Here is a 23,816-nt window from a genome sequence, read left to right as displayed (position 1 = left end):
AATATGTTTCTATCTTTGTTTCCATGTATGAGCTTAAATTTAGAGAATGCATGACTAACTGTGCATTGTGCGGTCGGTCGTTTTATCTGGCTTTTTCCGGCTGCCAGGATACACGCAGGACGATGTCGGTTAAATCCAGCTACGCAGTAACTCCATAACAATTTAACTTTGATTCGTATACTCGTATTATGAATCTCTTTGTTAATGGGAAGGGAGAAAGAGGTGGACATCATACCACGTTTATATATAACCGTAACGTTTTCTAGAACGTCAACTTTGGCGTCCTATCTGAACAAGAGATGTGCTTTGGATGTGTTCCAAAATATACATCATACGTGTGGGAAGTTTGTATATAATATATTTACCATTCGAGTGAAGCGAATCGTGTGTGACGGTGTTTCGCTTATAAGGTTAGTTATCATCAATTTTTCAAGTTGTTTCATTTGCACCTTCGCCTATCAGCAAGTTGTAAAAATAAGATTTCTGTTTGACAATAGAAAAAATTCAATTAAACCGTCCTGAGGATGACCCGAAATTAGGGTCGAAACGTTCGTGCAAACTATATTGTTGTTTTGATGACCTACATATCCAAGATCCTTCTTATATAAACTTATCAGGTAAAGACTATTTCTACATTATACAGAAAACTTTCAGCATACCAACTAAGTTGTGAAGTCGCTTTAAAGATCCTGTCGTACAATCCTAGCTCAATCACAACCGACATAATTTTTTCTGTCGCGTTTCGGAATACTACTTCAGAAATGTTGATTTGTTTATTAATATTCATAAAATTCAATTTTATGATTAGATTTACAAACTATAACTGCAGTAACCTAGGCTTAACTAGTTTTTTTACACTAGGTAACATATTCCACGATTCAAACTTTATTTTCGTAATATTGGAGCTAAAATATGTATCCCCAAACATTTGACGGCGAGTCTAACAATAACATTTTATCTGAAGTCGAAAGCAGAATAACTAATAATGTACTTCAGAATAATTTGTCAATGAATCTCATTGTCGCTTTTCAATTATATGGCGTTGGAGATTTTCGTCAGAGGTGAACAATGATAAGTTTTAGGTTACACGCGCAAATTACGTATCGTTTTCCTCACGAGTTATTCAAAATTCATATTCATTTCATATGGCCAATACGACGATCTGGCAAATTATAATAAATATAAATAGTTTCACATGTTTTGTTCAAACGCCTGGATATTTCAGCACAGCTCCAAGCCGAGCCGAAAAGTTAACGGTGGCACCATCTTTTATCACTGAATTTTCGCGTCGTCACATATCAGTAAATAGAGATTAACCAACAACGGTGTTGCAATTAACCTATTCGAGCTGCTGTTTTGTTGTGGGTGAAGTAAATTCTAGTAGTATCTAAGTGCTGTGAATCGTTAAACAACCAAAATGCTATCGCAGGCGTTTCAGCCGTAGCCATTGTAGCCACGTGGACGTTGAGAGTGTGTGTATAGAGAATACGTGTATCAGCTGTTGACGGAATATTTTATAATAATTTATTTCGTTACTTTCGATTTAACTATAATATCCCACTGCTATTTCACCCACAACAATTTTGAATAAGGAATCATTTCGTCACAAAACATTTGAAAAGTATGCTCTCGTTTTTGAGAATTCATCATGCGAAATTCACTTGTACGTGTGCACATGTGGTAGTGTCAGAAAAATGAAAGCCATCACGACGGTTCACTCAGGCACGTTTCATGTTGCGAACAATTGTTTATTGTCATTGTAAATTGCAGTTTGCTAGATTTATTGTGACAAATCGGTTTTTTTGCAATTTCAGTATCGTATTCTTATTTTTCGTTTTAACAAATCAACGTTATCACTTACAGAATGCGGCTGCTCATCGCATTTTGCATCCTGGGACTCAGATGGCTCACTGTAGTTAAAACTGAACCTGGTAAGTTCGTATCTGAACGTACGAGTGATTTGAGTTGGTTGATTAGTTTCTTTGAGTTGTCTGTAATGAAAAATCAATAGAATACACATATTTTTACATTGACACGGAGGATATAAATTCATAGAAAAGGTAGTATTGACATTTTGTCATACTTTGAATGTAACATTGAAAAGTCTGTAGAACAAGACGATGTTTTGCTATTCTCGGAACCATGAGTGTTAACAGAGAATTTTTTACCTACGTAGATAAAATAGTCTGCTACTTTGGAAGTTGGGCGGTTTACCGTCCTGGAAATGGAAAAATCGAGATATCGAACCTGGACCCGAGCCTCTGCACCCACATGATTTACACGTTCGTTGGAATCACAGAAGCGGGCGAAGTCAAGGTGTTGGATCCGTGGGCCGACTTACCCGACAACGGGGGCAAAGCTGGCTTCCAGAAATTCAACGCCCTGCGGGAGCGGCATCAAGGAATGAAAACTCTCGTGGCAATCGGGGGTTGGAACGAAGGCTCTGAGAAGTATTCCAGAGTCGCTGGGAAACCGGGTCTACGGTCACATTTTGCTGACAACGCGGTAAATTTTGTACTCAAATACGGATTCGACGGCCTCGACATCGACTGGGAATATCCAAATCAGCGAGGTGGCACCCCGGCGGACGTCAGAAACTTTGTTCTCCTCTTGAAGGAACTTCGGGCTCGGTTTGACGAGCACCATCTTATCTTGACCGCGGCTGTTGCCGCAGCCAAAATCTCTGCCAGCTTATCATACGACATTCCGAAAATCTCGAAGTACCTTCACTTCATCAACATCATGACCTACGACTTCCATGGTTCCTGGGATCCCGTCACTGGTCACAATGCTCCTCTCTATCCAGCAACGCGAGAGACGACAGCAACTGCTCGAGGTCTTAACGTCGTGAGTATCCACCGACACTTCTTCTACCGACCTCCATTGATGCTCGACTCTTGACTAACCACTCCAAATGCCGTGAGCCCAGAATGCATCGGTGCATTACTGGCTCAGCCAGGGCGCACCAGCCGAAAAACTTGTCCTGGGAACAGCTCTTTACGGGAGGACCTTCACTCTTTCGAATTTCGCCAAAAACGTGCCTGGATCTGAGGCTTCTGGGCCTGGCACAGCAGGTCCGTATACCAGGCAACGCGGAATGCTGGGATACAACGAGATCTGCGAACAAGAGGTAAAGCCCACGTGGACTACAGCTTGGGACGAGCAGCAGCGGGTGCCTTATGCCCACAACGGCAATCAGTGGGTCAGCTACGACAACGTCAAGTGAGTATTTGATCGTCGATTGTAGCTCCAAATTACTTACCATCACATTTATGTCCCATTGTGACTTTCGAAACCGCAGGAGTATGACAGAAAAGGCAAAATACGTCAAAAATTTGAGGCTCGGAGGCGCCATGGTTTGGAGCATTGAAACTGACGATTTTCGGGGCATCTGCGGAGACAAGTATCCTCTTCTCAACGCTCTGAACCACGTGCTTCGAGTTTGATCTCCCGTGTCAAGAATAACAGCGATTCTAATTTAAAGTACTAACTTTATGTACAGGCTTTGAATAAATTAAGTCCGAGTTTCGATTATCCCAGTGACATTTAATATGATCATAGGTTACAGCATATTAAAAGTCTTTTAATAGAGTGAAAGCGTGAGTGATTCTCACTTCGAATGTTCGCAGGTTTTAGGTTAACTGGAACGTATTATAACTTTAGGCTGTGACTGCATTATCGTCATTCATTTGGTTCATATATGTTTTAATTGAAACGCAAAGTTTGGTAATTTCAAACTCAAGACGTGCGCTATCGGAGATTGAATGCAGGAATAGCAGAGGTGCTTTGAAGAAATCATCTGTCCGTCATACTTCAACGTATTTTATAAGCCATGATCACGTCCTTCATTTATTTGTTTTGTACTTGTGAATGCAACAGATGTAAACAGTGAACGTGAGTTCAATGCTCTTCCAATTGTAGGTTTAATCGATGCAGTAAGCTTTACGTTTTTGCGAGAGTATATAAAATAAATCGAGTATTTGAAAACAGATAAGTATCCAATTCAGTAACGTTGGAATGCGAAGTATACTTATTGCATGTACTAATATAAAATATTTACAAGTTTATGCTGTAATAATATCTGCGGAAAAGCTTACGCGTGATTAAAACCGCGAGCATTCATAATTTAATATTTGCGTTAACGAGAATTTTAATCACGAAAATTGTGCAACCGCAAGTGTTGACAGTTGGATTCAAGGACTACTCAGGCACGAAGTATGTTGTGCATCGTGCAGGAAAACGCTTTCCGTACAATTTACGTGGCGATAAACATTAACGCGACAGATACGCAGGTTTGTGAGTATTCAGATATAATCAGCGGACGAATGTAACTTTAAGGGGGCAGTATAAATATGAATATTTTGAAACCTGTGTTAGACTACGCACGATCGAATACCATTCCCAATGTACTAAGTTCATTACAGTGAGATTTGATTCATTATTACTTGCAAATATGTGGGTGTTTACTACATTTTGCTTGCTATGGCTGAGCGGATTCACTTCTGCACATTCCCATGACTGTAAGTATATGGGTAAATTATACGTATACCAAAGCATGTTTTGTTCCTCTAACAAGTAATTAGTTGTACGTAGATTCGCATCGAAAATAAACTATTGGATATAATGCTGAACTTTCACATTGCTTTAGAAGCTATAGGGGTTGCGAGAAACACAAATTACTAAAAACTCTGTCATTTAACGAATTTTGATTGTCCGTAATACGCTAAGTGGCTGTAAAGTTGGCAAAAAAATAAAAGTAAAAAGTGTGGCGTTGGAAATTTTATGATAGATATCACAAGTGATCATCCTCTGGATGTATAACAAAAGAAATGCATTGAAATACCATTTTTGATGATCACAGATAAAGTATTCTGCTACTTTGGAAGCTGGTCATTCTACCGACCCGGCAAGGGAGGATTCAATATCTCGGATATAGATCCAACTCTCTGCACTCACATGGCCTACGCGTTCGTTGGCATCACCGCGAATGGCGAAGTCCAGGTGTTGGACGAGTACAGAGACCTCTCCACAGACGGTGGATTAGGTGGGTTCGAGGAATTCAACGCCCTCCGGGATCAGAACGCTGAATTGAAAACCCTAGTGTCAATTGGTGGATGGAGCCACGGATCCACGAATTTTTCCACCGTGGTTAGCAACTCCACACTGCGATCAACGTTCGTAAAGAACGCACTCGAATTCGTGCTCAAGTACAATTTTAGCGGTCTCGACTGCGACTGGGAGTATCCGGCTCAACGTGGCGGTGCCAAAACGGATGTCGAGAATTTCGTTCTTCTTCTTCAGGAACTTCGCGCACTTTTTGACGAGTATGATCTGATCTTGAGCGCGGCCTTGGGTGCCTCCGAAGGCACAGCAAGTATCTCGTACGATATTCCAGGGATCTCGAAGTACCTCGACATTGTCAATATCATGGAATACGACTTCCATGGTTCCTGGGATAACTTCACTGGGCACAACACGCCTCTCTATGCCGCGAGAAGAGAAAATACGACATTCGAGCAAACTCTCAATATTGTAAGTCTGCGTGGTAACAGCAATGCCCGTTATTAATACAGACAAAACCTTCCAGCGTTAGAGTAATTGCTAACTAACACAATTATTGTGATCTTAGAATGCATCGATACATTATTGGCTGGATCAGGGGGCACCATCTGAAAAGGTATTGGTTGGTACAGCCATGTATGGAAAAACCTGGACACTGGTAGATTCTTCTGTACACGCACCTGGATCACCTGTATCTGGAGTTGGTAATGCAGGTCCGTACACCCGGGAAAATGGAACACTGGCCTACTACGAAATCCTCAAAAATGAGGCTGAGGGAAACTGGACTGTCGTTTTCGATGAGGAGCAGCGGGTGCCTTATGCTTACAGTGGTGACCAGTGGGTCACATATGACAATGTCAAGTAAGTAGTGCTCACGGGTATCTAGAGACTGGTCGTTTGTCTATCTCGGGCATCTAAAACAACAGTCTTTGATCGAATAATATGAGATTCGTTATTACGGAGCGATAAATGGTGGAATTGTAAAGACCGCGGTTGATGTTCTCAGATTATTCGTAACAGTGTGATTCTGTTGAGCAACACACACATTGTACTTAATCCAAAACCAAAACGAGACTGTTGTCGAAGTTGTCAAGGCGGTAGTCAAGACACCAGAATTTTAATGGTTATATGGTTGGTTGGACAGGCGATGACTGGGCGATAAATTAATAATCGACGAATGATCAATTGATCACTGATCACTGATCACTGAGTTTTCCACCTACAGAAGCCTCACAGAAAAAGCAAATTATGTCAAGTCTTTGGGACTGGGTGGCGTCTCGGTTTGGGCCATGGACTTGGATGACTTTCGAGGTCTCTACGGGGAGAAATACCCTCTTGTTAAAACTCTCAATAAAATAATCAACGAGGATAGCTCCAGCAGCTCCAGCAGTAAGTCTGACGAAGATTCAAGCGATGAATCAGACTAGAACAGTTCTCGTTATCAGAATCATAAAAGTGACATTTGAACACGCGTATGCAATGATATATAGGTTTAACAGATTAATAAATAAAAATGTCGTTGAATTGCGATGGTTTAAGAATTTACTTACAACTTGTAACTCATTTATAGCTTTCGTATCCGATTGCAGGCTCTTCTACAAATTGTATCTGCTATTAAATATAATTCTGATCTTGAGCTTCCCGATAAAGTCCACAGGCAATGATTTGTAATCAAGGCGATTGTTTTTCTGCTAGTTTCTTGAATAAATCGATAATGAAGATAGGAATTCGATAATTGTCAGTTTTATAATTCATTCATCCCTCACTAGAACAAACTACATCAAAGTAAAGTTATTCGTCGTAATTTTGAAAAATCCTAATGAAATACCTATGCGTGTGGTGATATCAAATCCTTTTTTCTATACTATAAAGTACACTTACATGTTCATCAATTTCGTCGGAGCTGCAACCTGAGCTTGGTCAACTATAAAAACATGATTTCTCATACTCATTCGTTACTTTCAACATGCGGCAATATTTTATAATTCCGCTGATACAATTTTTTTCTGTGATTTTCATGAATATCGCGTGTAAGAATCTATCATCAAATGTGTTAGTGAAAACGACGCTGTACTTCGAATTCGGGCCACTGTGTTGAATTTCAGATTCAGAAAATTTTGGATCCAACTTTATTAATTTTAAAATATTTTTGAAACATTTCAAAAATCTTAGATCGGAACAGGTTGATGTTATATTTCACTGCAACATTATAAAAATATGGTAGAAATATCTTCACATTCAAAAAATTTCGATAACATATCAGGCATATTTACATGAAATATTTCAGAAACGTTCGAGAACTGTTTCACATAATTACAATACTAGTCGCCTTACTACTGCATGTTAAAAGTTGGAATTTGTATACAAAACCTGATCCGTGACAGTTTGTTGTTTCATCGCAAATAATTTGTCTGAAAATAATCGGTGCACCGAATGAAATTTATATTGTGGTGTAATCTGATCAATTTGATGTGTATTGATTATTGGTATTCTCGAAAATTCTCGTGCACTTTCAACTAGACTCGTCTGTTATAGGAACGGAGTACAACTACACTTCGCCGGAAACCTGCAATGCGAGCTTCCCGGGTCCGAGCCTGGCCAGTATGTGTAATGACACCTCGTACGATTTCTTTCTGTCGATTCTAGAGAACCAGGCAACGCGGAATGCTGGGATACAACGAGATCTGGGAACCAGAGGTAAAGCCCACGTGGACTACAGCTTGGGACGAGCAGCAGCGGGTGCCTTATGCCCACAACGGCAATCAGTGGGTCAGCTACGACAACGTCGAATGAGTATTTGATCGTTAATTGTAGCTCCAAATTACTTACCATCACATTTATGTCCCATTGTGACTTTCGAAACCGCAGGAGTATCACGGAAAAGGCAAAATACGCCAAAAAGATGAGGCTCGAAGGCGCCATGGTTCGGAGCATCGAAACTGACGACTTTTAGGGCATCTGCAGGGATAATATTCGTTTGTGAACGCCCTGATCCACGTGCTTCGAGTTTGTTCTCTAGTGCCAAAAGTAACAGTCATTCTAATTCAAAGAACTAACTTTACGTACCGGATCTGTGTAGATTAAGCCCGAGTCTCAACAGCGCCAGTGATATTTAATATATTCATAGTTTACGGCAGATTAAAAGTCTTCTAATAGAGCGAATGCTACGTTCTTTTTATTTTTGTCGCAACTAGGCGATGGGTGATTTTCAAGTCGAATGTCAGCCAGTTTCAGGGTGACCAGAACGAATTATGACTATAGGCTGTGACTGTATTATCGTTATTAATTTTGTTCATACATATCTCAATTGAAACGCAAAGTTTGGTAATTTCAAACTCAAGACGTGCGCTATCGGAGATTGAATGCAGGAATAGCAGAGCTGCTTCGAAGAAATCATCTGTCCGTCATACTTCAACGTATTTTATAAACCATGATCACGTCCTTCATTTATTTGTTTTGTACTTGATAATACAATAGATGTACACAGTGAAAGTGAGTTCAATGTTCTTCCAATTGTAGTATCGATGCAGTAAACCGTACGTTTTTTGACAGAGTATACAAAATAAATCTAATATTTGGGAAGAGAGAAGAATCAAGAGTCATTTTGGAATGCAAAGTATATATACTTATTGCATTTACTAATATAAAATATTTACAAGTTTATGCTGTAATAATATTTGCGGAAGAGCTTGCGCGTGATTGAAACTGCGAGCATTCATAATTTGATATTTGCGTTAGCCGGAATTTTAATCACGAAAATCGTGTAACCGCAAGTGTTGACAGTTGGATTCAAGGACTACTCAGGCACGAAGTATGTAGTGCATCGTGCCGGAAAACACTTTCCGTACAATTTACGGGGCGATAAACAATAATGCGACAGTTACGCAGGTTTGTGAATATTCAGATATAAACAGCGGATGGATGTAACTTTAAGGGGGCAGTATAAATATGAACATATTGAAACCTGTGTTAGACTACTTACGATCGAATACCGTTCCCAATGTACTGAGCTCATTACAGTGAGATTTGATTCATTATTACTTGCAAATATGTGGATGTTCACTACATATTTCTTACTGTGGCTGAGCGGATTCGATTTCACATATTCCCGTGACTGTAAGTATGTGGGTAAATTAGACGTATACCTAATCACGTTTTGTTCCTCTAACAAGTAACAAGTTGTACATAAATTCTCACCAAAAATAAACTATTGGATTTAATGCTGAACTTTCACATTACTTTAAAAGCTATAGGGGTTGCGAGAAACTCAAATCACTAAAAACTCTGTCGTTTAAGGGGGTATATACACTTATTAATTCTCAGAAAACCGTTGATTTTTTTTTTTTGCATATTTCAATAGCCCCATCTTCTAAGAATATTTTAAGCCCATAATCAATAAAAAATTTAAAGAATTATGGAAGTTGCGCGAATTTTAGTGAGACAGTGCACCGGGCCTGTCGCGGCAGGTCATACGAACTGGTTATTCGATTATTAGATTATGCTCAGTCTACGTTAAACCTTTGCGAAGCTAAGATAATTTTGCCAGTCAAGAAATTTTGAAATACAAGAAAATGAGCCAGAGTAGCAAGCGATGTGTTTTTGACAAAAAGGATGGAAGATCGAGCGCAGGACGGTCGTGCAAACGTAGAAATTGTTTGTTTCATGGAAACCGGCACACGAATCCAGAAAATGAGGGCGTAAGTAGCAGTGCGTCTGCGACGAAATTCGCCTGGTAGAAGAGCTGAAACTCGCAATTCATCAGGTAAATCACCTGGAGCGTAGGAACTATAAGGAACCACGGAGCGCTTGTCCCGGAAGTCGAATTTCACCAGGTAGCGGACCTGGAGTGCAGAAATTACCGAGCGCTTGACCTAAAAGTCGAGTTTCACCAGGTAGCGGACCTGGAGCATAGAAACTACAGAGCGCTTGTCCTGGAACTCGAGTTGCACCAAGAAGCGAACCCGGAGTGCAGGAACCACGGAGGTAGAGAACCCGGTACTCGAAATCTGCGGAGCGCGATTCTCGTACGTCCTCTCTACCGCGCGGTTGTTTCCAGACTGAGGAATTCGGTTAGCTGATTTTCGTCGTCGACGATTATTATAGATGGATGACGTCAAGTGAGAACAAATTTTGGGTGACGTCACTTTCTGAACATCCGAGCATCCAAAATTTTATTTCGAACTTTAATACTATGTATGTATGATGTATGATACGACGTACGATAATGTATGATCATTTTGATCTTAAGGTTCCTGATAAAGTCCACGGGCAATGATTTGTAACCAAGGCGATTCTTGTGTGTACTAAATTACCTCGCAATCGCTGATAAGCCATTTGCTCGTTTCGACTCGTCTGTTATAGGGACGGAGTACAACTACACTTCGCCGGAAACCTGCAATGCGAGCTTTCCGGGCCCGAGCCTGGCCAGTATGTGTAATGACACCTCCTACGATCTCTTTCTGTCGATTCTAGAGACATTTGTGGGTAGGAAACAAGAAATCGCTCAAACCTGCGAACGCATCACACCTATCCATACTCCGGATGCCGAGTATGACTTCATCGTAGTGGGGGGTGAGATACTTTATAAACTAAGGACTGTTCATATGACAGGAAGGATTTCGATACGCATCGATCCTTCGCGAGTTGTACAAGGTAAGGAGAATACGAGTGCAATCTCCTGTACTTATTTCGTTCACAGGTGGAGCAGCCGGTTCTGTCGTTGCTGCAAGACTCAGTGAAAATTCGTCCTGGAAGGTTCTGCTTGTTGAGGCGGGCCCGGAGGAACCAGTAGGTGCATCGGTTCCTGGTTTTTCTTTCCTAATATCCGGTAGGTGTACCAGCACATTCAAAAATCCTGTTTCGCTAAGAAGTTCAAAAAATCTGTGAATCTCATTTTGATAGAATCATCTATCGAGTGGGGATACCAGTCGACAAACGAGAGCTACGCCTGTCTCAGTTCGAATGGTAGTTGTCAGATCTCTGCAGCCAAAGCTCTCGGTGGAAGCATGATGCACAATGATATGGTATACATGCGCGGCAGCCCGTACATATTCGATGAATGGGCTGCAATGGGTAACGAGGGATGGTCGTGGGATGAAGTCTTGCCATTTTTTAAGATGTCCGAAAATAATGCTGATATCGATAGTGTTGGTCGAGAGTATCACGGCACGGATGGACCGCTTTTTGTCGAAAGACTTCCGTCCAAACCACCTTTTGCAAATGCAATACTCGAGGCGGCCGAAGAGGCGGGCTTCGGGGTCAGCAATGACCTCAATGGAAATGATAGTATTGGCTTCGCTGTATTCCAAACAATGACCCACCACGGTGCGAGACGCAGTAGCGCCGCGGCTTATCTGCGACCAATCAGAAACCGCACAAATCTCCACATCACTCTGAACTCCACCTGCACGAGGGTCGTAATCGAGAATGGACAAGCAGTCGGCGTTGAATATTACAAAGTGATAATGCCAATGCCAATGTTAGGCCAGGGAATTGAAATTAATTAATTTATCCACGTATGGTTTCTTTATTTCAAACGTCATCAATGCAAGTCGACTGACCTCCATAAACTTTCCCCAGGACGAGATGTTGTACACGGTAAACGCATCCAAGGAAGTCATCCTCTCCGCAGGTGCCGTTGAGTCTCCTCATCTTCTACTCCTCTCTGGAGTTGGGCCGGAAGAAGATTTAAAATCCATGGGAATCGACGTGGTCCACGATTTACCTGGCGTCGGCATGAATTTCCATGATCATTTATTATTCCCGATTGCGTTGACCATCAATGAGCTTGACGTCTACAACAATTGGGCTGCTCTTGCTGAGTACATCGGCTTCCAGACTGGACCGATGTCCAGCACCGAACTTGGTCAAGTAATCGGCGCCCTACCATCCGGAATTACTACACCCGACCTTCCGGATATTCATATATACGGCTACGGTTATACTGCCGCTTGCGTAGCCGATTGGATAGGCGACGGTCAACGCGAAATCAATTTTTGGGCCGGTTACGAGCATCCGAAATGCAGAGGTACTCCTGACTTCCTGAATTCTCGCAACTATACTCTCCAACGCATAATTTAGGAAAAGAGAGCTACAAGCCCGTAAATCAACTGCAGATATTTTGTGTTCCAGGAAGAATCAGTCTGGCTTCATCGGATCCTTTTGAGCATCCTTCAATCTGGGTAAACTATCTCTGCGATCCTGACGACGTTTCTGGGGTTGTCAAAGCCATCGAGTATTCACTGGAATTGGTCAATACAACGGCCTTGAAAGCCTACAACACGACTTTTACCGCAACACCTCTCGAGGTCTGCTCAAATTACACTTTTGCTAGCACGGAATACTGGGAGTGCGCAGTTCATTACAGTGCTTCTGGGGAATTTCACATCGCAGGCTCTTGCAAAATGGGCCCATCGTCGGACCTACTTGCTGTTGTTGACCCTCGGCTTCGAGTCTACGGAATACAGGGACTACGCGTGGCGGACGCTTCTATTATGCCGCAGGTAAGTACCCAGACGACGTACTTCGATTCATTCTTTGATTTCAAGACGAAATAGGTATACCTCGTCTACGAGCCCTGCTAATCATTTATGAAGTTCGTTGACAGACCTATGAATGACAGTGGCATAATTTTACTTTCAGGTGACTAGTGCTAATATTGGATCAACTTGCGTCATGATTGGAGAACGAGCTGCGCACATGATCAAGCAAGATTGGAATTATACAGATGCAATGTAATATTTTTCATAATACGGTATAATGTAACTTGTCCGCAGTACCGAAGGATGTAAAAATAGTTACTGAAATTGAAAAAAAAAAAAAATATATTTTCATCAATAAACTACGTTTTTAATAACCCACACGTCATGTGGGAATATTCACGTGTACAGGAGACAACTACTACAAAAATTCACTCAATTTCAAGGTATAACTGAACAAAAAAATGAGTTCCGATATTTTACAGTAAAACTGCATCACCCTTGCTTGATTTTACTTACATGTTTACCTCTGACGGCGAAGATTAGTCATCAAAAATCGAAACGTGCACCGTTGAATATAAAGCCATCTTCCGCAAGCTATACTTAATCTGCGCTGCAGTTCAATGTTTTTTATTAGTCACATTTACGCTTTCTCATTCATTGGTTGTTTACTCATTTTGTTTCGCGAATGAAATTGAATTTGATGCTCTTTTTAATTTAATCTACACCGTAAAACAAATATCGCTTCCTTTTCAGACTGGGTATAAGATTGAAGCTTAATTTACAAAAAATGAATCGATTATTTGAAAAAGAGGAAAGAATTGAAACAAGTCACGTTTTCGTACTTATCTCAATCTCTATTTACACGTTTATCATAATATCCTTGCAAAAAAGCTCGCGTGTGACTTAACGTGTATTTGTAATCTGCACTAGTGAGAATTTGGTGCAAGGAAATCGTGTGACCACAAGAGAAGTTGAGAATTGAAATTAAGGACCACTTACGATTAGGCATGAAATACATCGTGTGTCGTCCAGGGAAACGGGTTTCTCATGAGGCGATAATCACCGGACAAACAAGTTTATTCACGCCTGAATCTCATTTTCGTTTTACGAGGTTCACTTGCGATTTTTGACTTATTATCAGTCGCAAGCATGCGGATGTTCACTGAGTTTTACACGCTATGGCTGACAATGAGTAGGCTTACGCTAGCTCATTTTGAAAAGTGTAAGTAGTCACGCCTTAACACAAAACTATATTGAAAATGCGCTGCTTGTCTTTCGACTTACGAACGATTAGTTGTAAATAGATTCGCAAGTGAGATCAACAATGGGATATAATACTGACCTTTGGTCTTACGTTAAAATCTTTAAGGGTAGCGGAAAAAATTGATTATCGGAAACATTGTAGTTTAACAAATTTTACTCATCGAAATAGAGTCTCTACTGTGCAATTCGTCAAGCAATTACCCAACTACTCGAAACATAAGCGATAGCAAAAAAAAAATAATGTGTTGTAAATGTTATCTATAGCGTGATAAAGTTGAGTGGTACACTGGACATAGATAGCCTAGTGCTTAATCCAAACACAAGACGAAACTGCTACGAAGGTTGTCATGATCAGGACAAATAGAATAAAAAATTCGAATGAATCTAGCGTTGATTGAATGGGCAATGACTTAGCGTCGAGTTGTTAATCAACAATGGGTTTTTCAGCCGCAGAAGCCTAACCGAAAACGCAAGTTACGCGAAGTTGTTGGGACCGGGAGGCGTCCAATTTGGCCTCTGGTGATAGATATTATAGAACAAAGTATTTACCGATGAAACGAAATAAAATATGAATGATACTACGAAGAAAAATCGTATTGATTTAAGAATAATCGTGACTCTGTGATATGAAAAACGTGACTAACAAGATTGTCGAAGGAATGTGAAGGAATATCATACGTTTAACAAAAATAATTTATACTGTTTATTGAAATAATTTAAAAAAGATTACACATGTAAGTCTTACGTTAAAAGAATACAGGAATTCTCATCAGCCATCGTCGACAGAGAGGCTCGAAGAGATATGTCAAGCTGCATCGACGTACAAAAAGTGATTTGTTCTACAATCTTTGCAGCATATCGCACATGCGCACACGTTATACCTACATACGTATAAGAATAAATGTTCCGCTAGCATTTTACGTATTCCGGATAGTCGCACCAATTCGTTTCCGTATTAAAACTGAATCCCTGTTGGCAGTAGAGCGCGTTTGGCACGGCTTTGGCTGCTTCGCATTCGTAAAACTTGCCGCAATTGTAAGGATCCCGGAAGTATCCCTCCTTCACGCACACCGGACGTGAGAGGTACGGTTCTCGTGCGAAAATGTAGTTCGCCGGTTCCATCGGATGATATATGGGCATCGATTCTTTGGCGACGATGTTCGCAGGTACAAAGTCCTGGTTCCCCGACAGAGGCAAAGACCATGCCACGTTAACCAGGGCGAACAGAGTCAAACATACCGTTGAAATTCCCGCCTTCATTTTCAACCTGCAAACGACGCGGGAATTTTCAATTCGTATTCCCTTCAAAAGGTGAACAAGCGGAGAGCGGAAACTCTGCTCAGAAATATGAATTTAAAAAAAAAAATATGATTTCACAAATTTCAGACGTATCAAAATTCACCCACCGATGTGAAAAGTTAAAGATTTTCTTTTAAATCTTATCCAAGAATTCTTGAGAGTGTTTAGAAATTATCAGATTTATTGAATGATGATTTTTACTCACCGTTGAATTTTTTTGAACGCTTAGCTGAAATATTCTGCACGAATTTGATTTCAGAGAAGCGTTAATATCCTGACGATAAGTTGCCCTACGATTTGTTCGGAAAACTTGTATACGCAGATTATTAGATCAAGAATTGTCCTTCTCGAACTGGACGAAAATTATTTGAATCACGGGAATTCGTACAACAACGTATATTATATACGCGATTAAGATGTGTACGGAATTTTTGTAGAGTCGTTACTGGCTCTTCTCGACGAGATGTCACGCTTATATATATTCCAGTTTTTTCGTTATCACCTTAATTACGAAGAATCATCATTCGCTCAGTACTCGGTATACCCGCGCTTCTTGACCTAATACAGCAGGGTCGAACGGTCAGGGCTAACTGACCGTGACCGATCTGATAATAGGAAAACTTTAATTCAACGGGAGGAAAAACAAGCAGAATATTTATTTATCTTCAGCCAAATTGATTCACGTATATTTCGACTTGTCGATTTCCTTCAAATTCGAAACTCATTTTTTCAAGTTTTCGTCAGTTTAAATAGCTTAGCTACAAAAAATACAATTCAAAAATGAATAAACTCCTAATCCACTCACATCGCATCACATTTTCAGTTCAATTTATACGAGATTCGTAATCTTCGTTTCCACCTTCGAACTTCCTATTTCAGTATCGTGCATACAGCAAGAAAGTAAACGTTAAAAGTGTTTTACCGCAGAAAGTTTGCTATCGAATCGTCTAGATAGAATTACCGAATATATACCGAGTATCCAGCGATGACATCAGAAAATGTTTACGAGGCGGCCTTTAAGATTTGTTCATGACTTTATATAATTACTTATACGATCTGGGCATTTGTTTTTTCCTCGTACGATAGCTAACTGACCTTAGGATACAACGCAATTGAAATTACTAGAAATAATAATTGCGTCAAAGCTTGTGTGACTTTTATCGTTTACACGTGTAGGTGTATGGATGTGTACCAATGTTGGGCGGGACTATTTTCACACGTATCTTTTTCGTGATCGGGAATGAAAAATAAGAGGAATCAATCATGTCAGCCTTTCTTTCGAGAAATTATTTTTTCTACTGATAGTAAACGCTTCTCCGTATAAAGACATAAGGCTTTTCGTGATATTCATATACAGCTCTAACATGTTGCATGACGTAGGAAATTCAATCATATTTCGTCACACGAAATTGGTACAGATTATTTCGGACTAAACGTAACATAAATTATTGTTCGAAATTCGTTGCAAAGCAATTAGAGACGAAATTTTCGGATACGTAAAAGAAAAAAATACTTCATAAAGCGGAAACGAAATATAATATCTACACCGATCCTTGCTCAAGTGAGATTTTGACGTGTATTTGCGATATTATGGCATTTTTAGATCACAATCCGCTCTTCGATCATAACTTATCACAAGTCACTCTTCTATCCATAATTGGCTCCGATCGCAACCGGAAAAGTAGCAAAGCGGAAAAATTTAAATGTCACGAATCTTATCGCTGACTGAAGCGACTGTTTTTCAACCACGTTTGACGTGACTTATAGTTATCTTTCTTCGTCAAGGAAAAATCTACGATTCGTTTGGACCACGTTCGTTACTTATCGTTATTTTTGTCGTTGTACCGCGTAAGTGTTGGTTCACGCGGATGAACAGACGACGAATAATCAGCGCTAATAGCTGATAAGGAACGTAAACCAAACGTCATCGCCGATTGAATAACGTTGTACGATGTACACAGATGCATTCATGATTACTTATGTACAACGACCATTCATGAACAGCGAAGACTAGGTGAAGGCTGATTTTGGTGATTGATCGATTAAAAATACATACGTATTTGGACATGTGACAATGATAAAGATATATAGTGCAGCTCAGGATCAAGGTCGGAAGTAGAACGAACGAAACAGAGGTTAGAAAAAAAAATAAAATAAAAAAAAAACACACACAAACAAATGTACGGTACAGTTTTTATATTATTTATCGCTTATAGTCGGCGATCAATTATTTATCTACACTATACGTACGACAAGTCGGGAAATTGATCGACGTATTTGTACTTGATCACAGGTTTCTTTGGCGAATTAGTATTGTTCAGTTGAACCGGACTGACGTTTACGGTGCTCGTAGTCAACTCGACGGGTCTGAGAGATCCGAAAAAGTCGGTGACCGGCACGTTCTTTGGATCCCTTCTGAAGAGGTCTTTTCTCACACCGACAGTTGATATGCAAAATCTTTTCGGACACACCTTTAGCTGCGGGGAAAAAATTATAAATGGTTAGGAGATAGACAGACGTTTTGAGAATTCAATTGAACCGCGATTAACTGGAATTCAGTTTAATAATAAAATATTTTTCTCTAAATTGTTTGTTCATTTTTCGCGGACATATCGAGCTAAGAATTATTTATACTCACGAATTCGCTCAGCGTTTTAGAACTCGAAGGTTCTACCGTTTCCAGAAAGTCCAATGCGTAATAGGTGTAACGATCGATTATGTAAACTCCGATTGCCGGATCGACGTGATGCTGGAAAGAAGATATATTTATGAATAGGGACAGTCGTTTAACCGCGTAAATGATATCTCTGCGGTAAGACGGAAAAGACCGGATTTCGTTAACGATACCATTACATGAATCATTACGCTGAAGCCTCCGAATTTGATCATAAAATGAAATAAAAAATGCTTCTTTTCAACAGTCAGCGATAAGCATGACTGATTGTGAGTGGCGCGATGTATTTTGGTTTATTTAAAGTAATCGTTAAAGCTGAATTGATCTCTCCGCGAACTGAAAGTTTAGTGCGGCTGGTGTCGTCGCATACTAAATAATCATCAAATATATGTTTTTATTTTATTTTTTTTTTATTTTTGTAATTGAGTTAATCACGATGAAATAGAAGATTTACGAATGACATTGCCTATTTATGCTTAGCAATTTCTTGAACTTATATTTTATTGAAAGTATAAATTCTAAATGATTTTAGACCATAAAATTGTTGGTTAAAAGAGAGAAAAAGTAAAGTGGTAGAAGGGGTTTGAAGATAATTTTTTCATATTTGTTTTAGTGGTATGCTTTGTACGTATGATAGTTTATTTCGCGAACCAATTTCTTGTTATATTTAAGTCAACTTGGAAGTATAAGATAAAATCTTCCCGTCAGACAGCCACCTTTGATCTCGCACGAGCCAAGATACAATAATTCCGTGTTGTTTAAATCAACCGAGACTCATAAATCTTATGTTTTAAATTAGAAGTTACACAAGGCGGGTTTTTAAATTTCAGCAAATTGAAATTGAAATACATATTTACTTCAGATCTTCAAATCTGTTGAAATTTAAATTTAGCGATAAAAAACGAAGAAGACAAAATACATGTCGTATTTAATGTTGTGCAAAAACTGAGAGGCCCTATTTTTAATTTGTACGCATGCTGCAAGTCAGGAATTTCGAAAAATAATCCAGCATTATTATGGCATAGCCATGGGGAATCAAATTCAATGGTTTACAAATTTCCGTTCAATAGTCGAATCGATGTTAAGGAATTAAACAGTCCAGGGCCAAAGATGAGGGGATAAAAGGCAAGAATAGCATTAATAGATGTGTATGAAGTTAGCATATCATTTCTCAGCATATCAAAAATTAGATGGAGTTCTATTTGCATCCAACTGAGTTCTATAGTTCATGATAGTTTTCAACAATAGCTTTGCTCATTTATTAGAAAAAAAAAACACTTCTGTTGGATTTTTTAGTATTCGGTGAGCTCTATAATTCCATAAACAAAACTCGAGGAGTTCTGTCAGAATTGTCTAACAATACATCGCGTTACTAACGTCGGAAGATCGTATAATTTTTTTTTTTTTCTGGATTCGCCTGAAAAGTCATAAATATACATAGATCCATTGAAACTTGAAAGATTTCGAATTTTACAGTTTCAGTTGATTTATAAGTATTCATGGATTACTGAACGAACCGAAAAAAAAAAATTATACGACCTTCTGGCATTAAAATCGTGATGAAAGCATAGAACTCACGTAGAAGCAACAGCATATCACAAAAGTTGATAATTTTTTATAATTATATTCAGCGATGCTCAAGGGCCGGAACTCTTCGGAAGATTGTTCACAAACACAAATACTACAATGTCAAAAATTATCAAAGCCTGGAACTCCCGTAAAAGCTTCTGCATATCATGATCGTACATTCAAAATATGGTTTATAAATTTTTTAAATAGAACAAAACAAATTTCCATGGTTTTTCTGACAGAACTCCTCGAGTTTTGTTTATAGAACTATAGAACTCACTGAATACTAAAAAGTCCAACAGAAGTAAGTGTCGAAATAGTGATATGCTATGCGAAGTTAGCATATCATTTTTTCAACTTTCGTTTTTTTGTAATAAACGATCAGAACTATTGTTGAAAACTATCAGGAGCTATAAAACTCGGTTGGATGCAAATAGAACTCCATCTAATTTTTGATATGCTTAGAAATGATATGCTAACTTCACACGCATCATTAATAGCTGCGCTCAAATGACAATAAAAAACATTACAAAACATTGAAAAACTGTAATCAAAGTATGGTTTAAATTTAGAACTAAATACTTACCGACAAGGAGTCTTCTCCGACCAAACTGGACGCCACGGCTAATATGTTAGGCGAGTAAAATTTTTCGTACATAGAACTCGCTTGGCAGGTATCGACGACAAATAAAATTTCGTGGTATCTCCTCTTCTGCCACATTTGTTCTAAGGCATCTCCCAATTCCTGACTGGTTATCTCTTCAGAGTCTTGAAATTTGAGAAATCCGTCTCCACCGTGGCCAGTAAGATATATTAAAATGTTTGACCCTTCGTCGGTGAGGAGTTTTTTAGATCTAGGGGTCTCAGGCGGAAGCCTGCCTGTCAGTAACCTGACAAAATTTTCCACGGTGACTTCATAGCCCCTGTAATCGACCTCTACGTCGTCGCCGTAAACGTTTATGTGCTGCTTCGCGTTGTTAAAAACAGTAGCAGGCCGAGGATTTCTCGGGTTACACGCCATGTCATCCGCTATCATTAATATTATCTGAGAATCCGGTATGCCGAGACGCTTCACGCTTCGGTATATCGACAGGACATTGGCTACGTGTCGATAGTTAAACCAGAATCTCGACGTGTCTACTAACACCGCCCAATTGTTCGAGTGTCCAGTTTCTGTTGCCTGAAACAATTCCATTTACATTCACCACTTTTCTGACATGGTAGGTTCAAAGATCTTACGATCCCGTGCAACAAATTGATACAGAAATTATTTTAGTTTATAACAGCGGCATCGTTGTTGATTTTGGGCGATGTTCACGTCGCAGGGAAAAAATTATAACCTATAACTTTGTCTGCGTTTGAATCATTCGGTTATTCGTTGATTATGAAATCGGATTTTGACGCGGTAGAAATGACAAGCATGAGGCGTACCTCAGGACATTTACATAAATAAATTCAAGCCCTGACAGTAAAAGAGATTTGGCATTGAAGCTTGTTGACCCTAACCTAAAGCTTGACCTGTAACCATACGAGTTGTGTGTTGTTCATCTTACCTCAAGTGAAAACGCGGATAAGACACACGTGGAGAGGGTGAAAAGTATCACCCAAGATCGCATGTTTACTATTTTGTGTGTATTGTATTATAGACAAATATCACACATTTCAATTCTGGTGTTTCGTCGCGTATTTCACTTGGTCAGGTGCGCGTTGTTTGACGCACGAAATGTTGTAACTGACAGCGTGCGAGATTTCGATTCCCGGTATCGAAGAGTTGTTATCTCGAATCTGCGTGTTTCGATTGCACCGGTGTATGTAAGGTTGCGGTATCTTAGGCGCGGTCAATTAACGCCTGCAGAGTGGCAACCATGTGCACTTACGCGGATATTGGTTGGCTCGAAAGCTATCAATTTGTACGCCGCATTAATTATGAACAGCTGATCTTGTCGAAAATCACGTGATTTCACAATTCATGCCAGAGTCATTAGTTTATAGATTCGAGATTTCGATAAAATTTTGGAACGATGTAAGCTGAAACAGGCCGTACTATTAGAGATTGAAGGAATTTGCTCGACAAATTTATCGTAATCACGGTTCCAAATAATTATGTCGACGTTATAATAATTTATTTAAACATTTATACACCTATATAATGTTCCACAGTCTTTAAAGTATGTATATATTTATAATATATAATGTATTTATGTCTATATATATATTTACTGTTTGAATCTGTATTGTTTTTAATGTTATACGTTTCATCGACTGAAAAAACATCCACGACGATTTGTAATATTTATTAATTCTCGTCTCAATATAATATCATCCAACGGAAATGAGAATTTGGATTTTAACATTGTAATACGTCGATTGTCGAAAAAAGGCGATTGTCGAAAAGTCAACTGAGATGTGATCACATCAAAATTTTTTCTTAAATATTTTTTAACTATTCTTGTTGAATAATTGAAATCAAGCAAATACGTCATCGCGCTTTTGATACAGTTAGATATATGAATAAATATGCTCTTCATTTTTTAGTGCATATATTCCAAAACATAAAATAATTTAGTTTGTTAGAGAGTAATTATAATAATTAATATTAACATATTCAACATTCATTCGCAAATCTTTTACAAATTAAGCGTACACTTTGATAAATAATGGTATGATACATTTATAGATAAATGGTTCTAGATAACATTGAATAAAAAAAATGATTGTAAGTGTACATCTGCACCATGCACAGAGATTCTAGACACTCGAAAGTCAATGTACAATGATTGCAACGTGCGTTGATGAACGCAACTTCAACTTGATAGATAACGACATATTTATACAGAAATATGGCGATAAAATGTATCAATATGATGCAGATGTTAAGCAGAGGATTGTTCAACAAACGAAGAATATCGATACTTGATATACCAACGGTATTTATTACAAGCGGAAGTCCCATTGCGGGGTCGCGTCAATTGCCTTAGGGAGAAACCGCGGAGTAAGCAATTTATTTATTGCGATAAGACAAGTGCGGCGCGCATTTGTCGGATATCACGTATCTTCAATATAGTTTACGTTTTTGAATTATTACAGTATGTAGAGCGATAGTTAAATGGTTACTAGTTGAATATCGTATCTATGTCAGATATCATATGAGAACTATTGCTTCGTAAGCTATAAATACCTGTAGGTATCGTAATTTTATTTTATACGTAGGTATAATATATAATGCGCGGTGGTATTGTCCTAAGTTATTATTAATTGTAATTGAAATAGTGTGCAAGCTTTTCTGCAATATCAATTCTTCATTATTTCGTTTATACAGGTTTTTTTCAGATTTTTCGCCACGCAGTTACTTCTCATTTAGAGCTTGTCGAGAAAAAATAAATTACACCATTGTGCACGTTGTGTACAATTTCGACTTATTAATGGCTCGGTATAATTGCAATTGCATTTATGGATTCGTTATACCATACAGTATACCTATATCGTTTAAACTTGGGTAGAATTAAAAATACGTATAATTTAAGAATCAAGCGCTATATATAACAATTTAAGCTGATGAAATTTGCAGTTGGACAATCGTCGTTGACCTTTGCTATTATACAAATACATACCTATTTACTCTTATTGTCTTCTTCTAATCGTTATTATACTTTTCAATTCACGACAAATTCATCACCTATACCGTGTATATTATACATTTACATGTATGTATATTTGCTGCGACTCGGCAGGTGTAATCTAAATCGAAAATTGACAAATATTGTTAAAATAGAAATGCTAGTTACACTGATTTAAGGGATTATAATTATAAAGTAGCTATCTGAATTGTTATAATAATAAAGAATAATTACGAAATCAATATAATTATATTATACACCTATTGTTAAATAATGTGAAAACGCTGGCATTCAATATAATTGCAATAAGCGAAATAATAATAGTGATAGTTAATATGCCTAATGCTTAAAATGAATATAATGTATAAAGTGAGAATTATATATATATATGGTGATTGATAATTTATATTAATGTTTATGTATGATTCGTATCTTACAGGAACTATATGGACGTTTCTACTTATTATTATTATTATTTTAATTTTCCTCGTATGATATATATATATATACCTGTATAATATATCGTATTTTCCTCTCGCATAATTAATATAAGATTCATAATTTAGTTGTTACCTGTTTTGCCTGTAAATACACGCGCGTAATATACGATAGTACGTGTAGATTACACATGCAAGTACATAGATAATAACGAATACATATATGTATATATATATAGAGAGATTTATTAATTCCTTTATTTCTATAATTATATTATATTTTCAAAAGGTTATATTTGTAGAAAATTTGGAATTGAAAAAATTGTTTGACTAAACATTCAGATCTCTGTTTTATTTCACGAAAATTTGCGACGAGGTACAATTTTTGAAATTTTAGAAAATATTTTCTCCATTT

The 23,816-nt window shown here is 38.5% G+C and overlaps 4 protein-coding genes across 6 annotated transcripts; 3 read left to right on the top strand and 1 right to left on the bottom strand.

The window, feature by feature from the left end:
* Positions 1-67: 67 nt before the first annotated feature.
* Positions 68-3,534, top strand: LOC107223193 (probable chitinase 2). Its single transcript, XM_015662806.2, has 5 exons — positions 68-410; positions 1,864-1,931; positions 2,177-2,847; positions 2,930-3,222; positions 3,302-3,534. The coding sequence occupies exons 1-5, from the start codon at positions 205-207 to the stop codon at positions 3,444-3,446; spliced, it is 1,383 nt and encodes a 460-aa protein (XP_015518292.1). The 5' UTR covers positions 68-204; the 3' UTR covers positions 3,447-3,534.
* Positions 3,535-4,185: 651 nt separating this feature from the next.
* On the top strand, positions 4,186-6,788 carry LOC107223194 (acidic mammalian chitinase). 2 transcript variants are annotated; one of them, XM_046736324.1, is made up of 4 exons: positions 4,186-4,515; positions 4,857-5,532; positions 5,630-5,922; positions 6,287-6,788. In XM_046736324.1, the coding sequence occupies exons 1-4, from the start codon at positions 4,454-4,456 to the stop codon at positions 6,486-6,488; spliced, it is 1,233 nt and encodes a 410-aa protein (XP_046592280.1). In that variant the 5' UTR covers positions 4,186-4,453; the 3' UTR covers positions 6,489-6,788. The 2 variants fall into 2 exon arrangements, with proteins under 2 accessions (XP_046592280.1, XP_015518293.1); XM_015662807.2 differs by having other exon boundaries at positions 4,194-4,520; positions 4,862-5,532.
* A 2,206-nt stretch (positions 6,789-8,994) lies between these two features.
* LOC107223192 (glucose dehydrogenase [FAD, quinone]) lies at positions 8,995-12,901 on the top strand. 2 transcript variants are annotated; one of them, XM_015662805.2, is made up of 7 exons: positions 8,995-9,177; positions 10,423-10,632; positions 10,760-10,888; positions 10,963-11,519; positions 11,641-12,088; positions 12,193-12,563; positions 12,703-12,901. In XM_015662805.2, exons 1-7 carry the CDS (start codon positions 9,111-9,113, stop codon positions 12,796-12,798), a joined length of 1,878 nt encoding a protein of 625 aa, XP_015518291.2. In that variant the 5' UTR covers positions 8,995-9,110; the 3' UTR covers positions 12,799-12,901. The 2 variants fall into 2 exon arrangements, with proteins under 2 accessions (XP_015518291.2, XP_046597874.1); XM_046741918.1 differs by having other exon boundaries at positions 8,996-9,177; positions 10,963-11,084.
* Positions 12,902-17,285: 4,384 nt separating this feature from the next.
* Positions 17,286-21,092, bottom strand: LOC107223195 (putative GPI-anchor transamidase). Its single transcript, XM_015662808.2, has 4 exons — positions 20,901-21,092; positions 19,934-20,527; positions 17,743-17,853; positions 17,286-17,581 (listed from the first exon to the last, which is right to left on the bottom strand). The coding sequence occupies exons 1-4, from the start codon at positions 20,961-20,963 to the stop codon at positions 17,345-17,347; spliced, it is 1,005 nt and encodes a 334-aa protein (XP_015518294.1). The 5' UTR covers positions 20,964-21,092; the 3' UTR covers positions 17,286-17,344.
* Between the last annotated feature and the right edge of the window lie 2,724 nt (positions 21,093-23,816).

Source organism: Neodiprion lecontei, chromosome 1 (assembly GCF_021901455.1).
Source record: "Neodiprion lecontei isolate iyNeoLeco1 chromosome 1, iyNeoLeco1.1, whole genome shotgun sequence".
Taxonomy (NCBI): Eukaryota; Metazoa; Arthropoda; class Insecta; order Hymenoptera; family Diprionidae; genus Neodiprion; species Neodiprion lecontei.
This window is presented reverse-complemented; position numbering and strand designations above follow the sequence as displayed.

Excerpts from the sequence above, each read along its gene's own strand:
- LOC107223193 (XM_015662806.2), top strand. The coding sequence starts at position 205 with ATGGGAAGGGAGAAAGAGGTGGACATCATACCACGTTTATATATAACC. Across the intron at positions 1,932-2,176 it reads TGTAGTTAAAACTGAACCTG|ATAAAATAGTCTGCTACTTT; the intron begins GTAAGTTCGTAT and ends TTACCTACGTAG. Across the intron at positions 3,223-3,301 it reads GTCAGCTACGACAACGTCAA|GAGTATGACAGAAAAGGCAA; the intron begins GTGAGTATTTGA and ends TCGAAACCGCAG.
- LOC107223194 (XM_046736324.1), top strand. The coding sequence starts at position 4,454 with ATGTGGGTGTTTACTACATTTTGCTTGCTATGGCTGAGCGGATTCACT. Across the intron at positions 5,533-5,629 it reads TCGAGCAAACTCTCAATATT|AATGCATCGATACATTATTG; the intron begins GTAAGTCTGCGT and ends TTGTGATCTTAG. Across the intron at positions 5,923-6,286 it reads GTCACATATGACAATGTCAA|AAGCCTCACAGAAAAAGCAA; the intron begins GTAAGTAGTGCT and ends TTCCACCTACAG.
- LOC107223192 (XM_015662805.2), top strand. The coding sequence starts at position 9,111 with ATGTGGATGTTCACTACATATTTCTTACTGTGGCTGAGCGGATTCGAT. Across the intron at positions 10,633-10,759 it reads TGACTTCATCGTAGTGGGGG|GTGGAGCAGCCGGTTCTGTC; the intron begins GTGAGATACTTT and ends TTTCGTTCACAG. Across the intron at positions 10,889-10,962 it reads TTTTTCTTTCCTAATATCCG|AATCATCTATCGAGTGGGGA; the intron begins GTAGGTGTACCA and ends TCATTTTGATAG.
- LOC107223195 (XM_015662808.2), bottom strand. The coding sequence starts at position 20,963 with ATGCGATCTTGGGTGATACTTTTCACCCTCTCCACGTGTGTCTTATCC. Across the intron at positions 17,854-19,933 it reads TCGGAGAAGACTCCTTGTCG|CATCACGTCGATCCGGCAAT; the intron begins GTAAGTATTTAG and ends TCTTCTTTCCAG. Across the intron at positions 17,582-17,742 it reads CTAAAACGCTGAGCGAATTC|CTAAAGGTGTGTCCGAAAAG; the intron begins GTGAGTATAAAT and ends TTTTCCCCGCAG.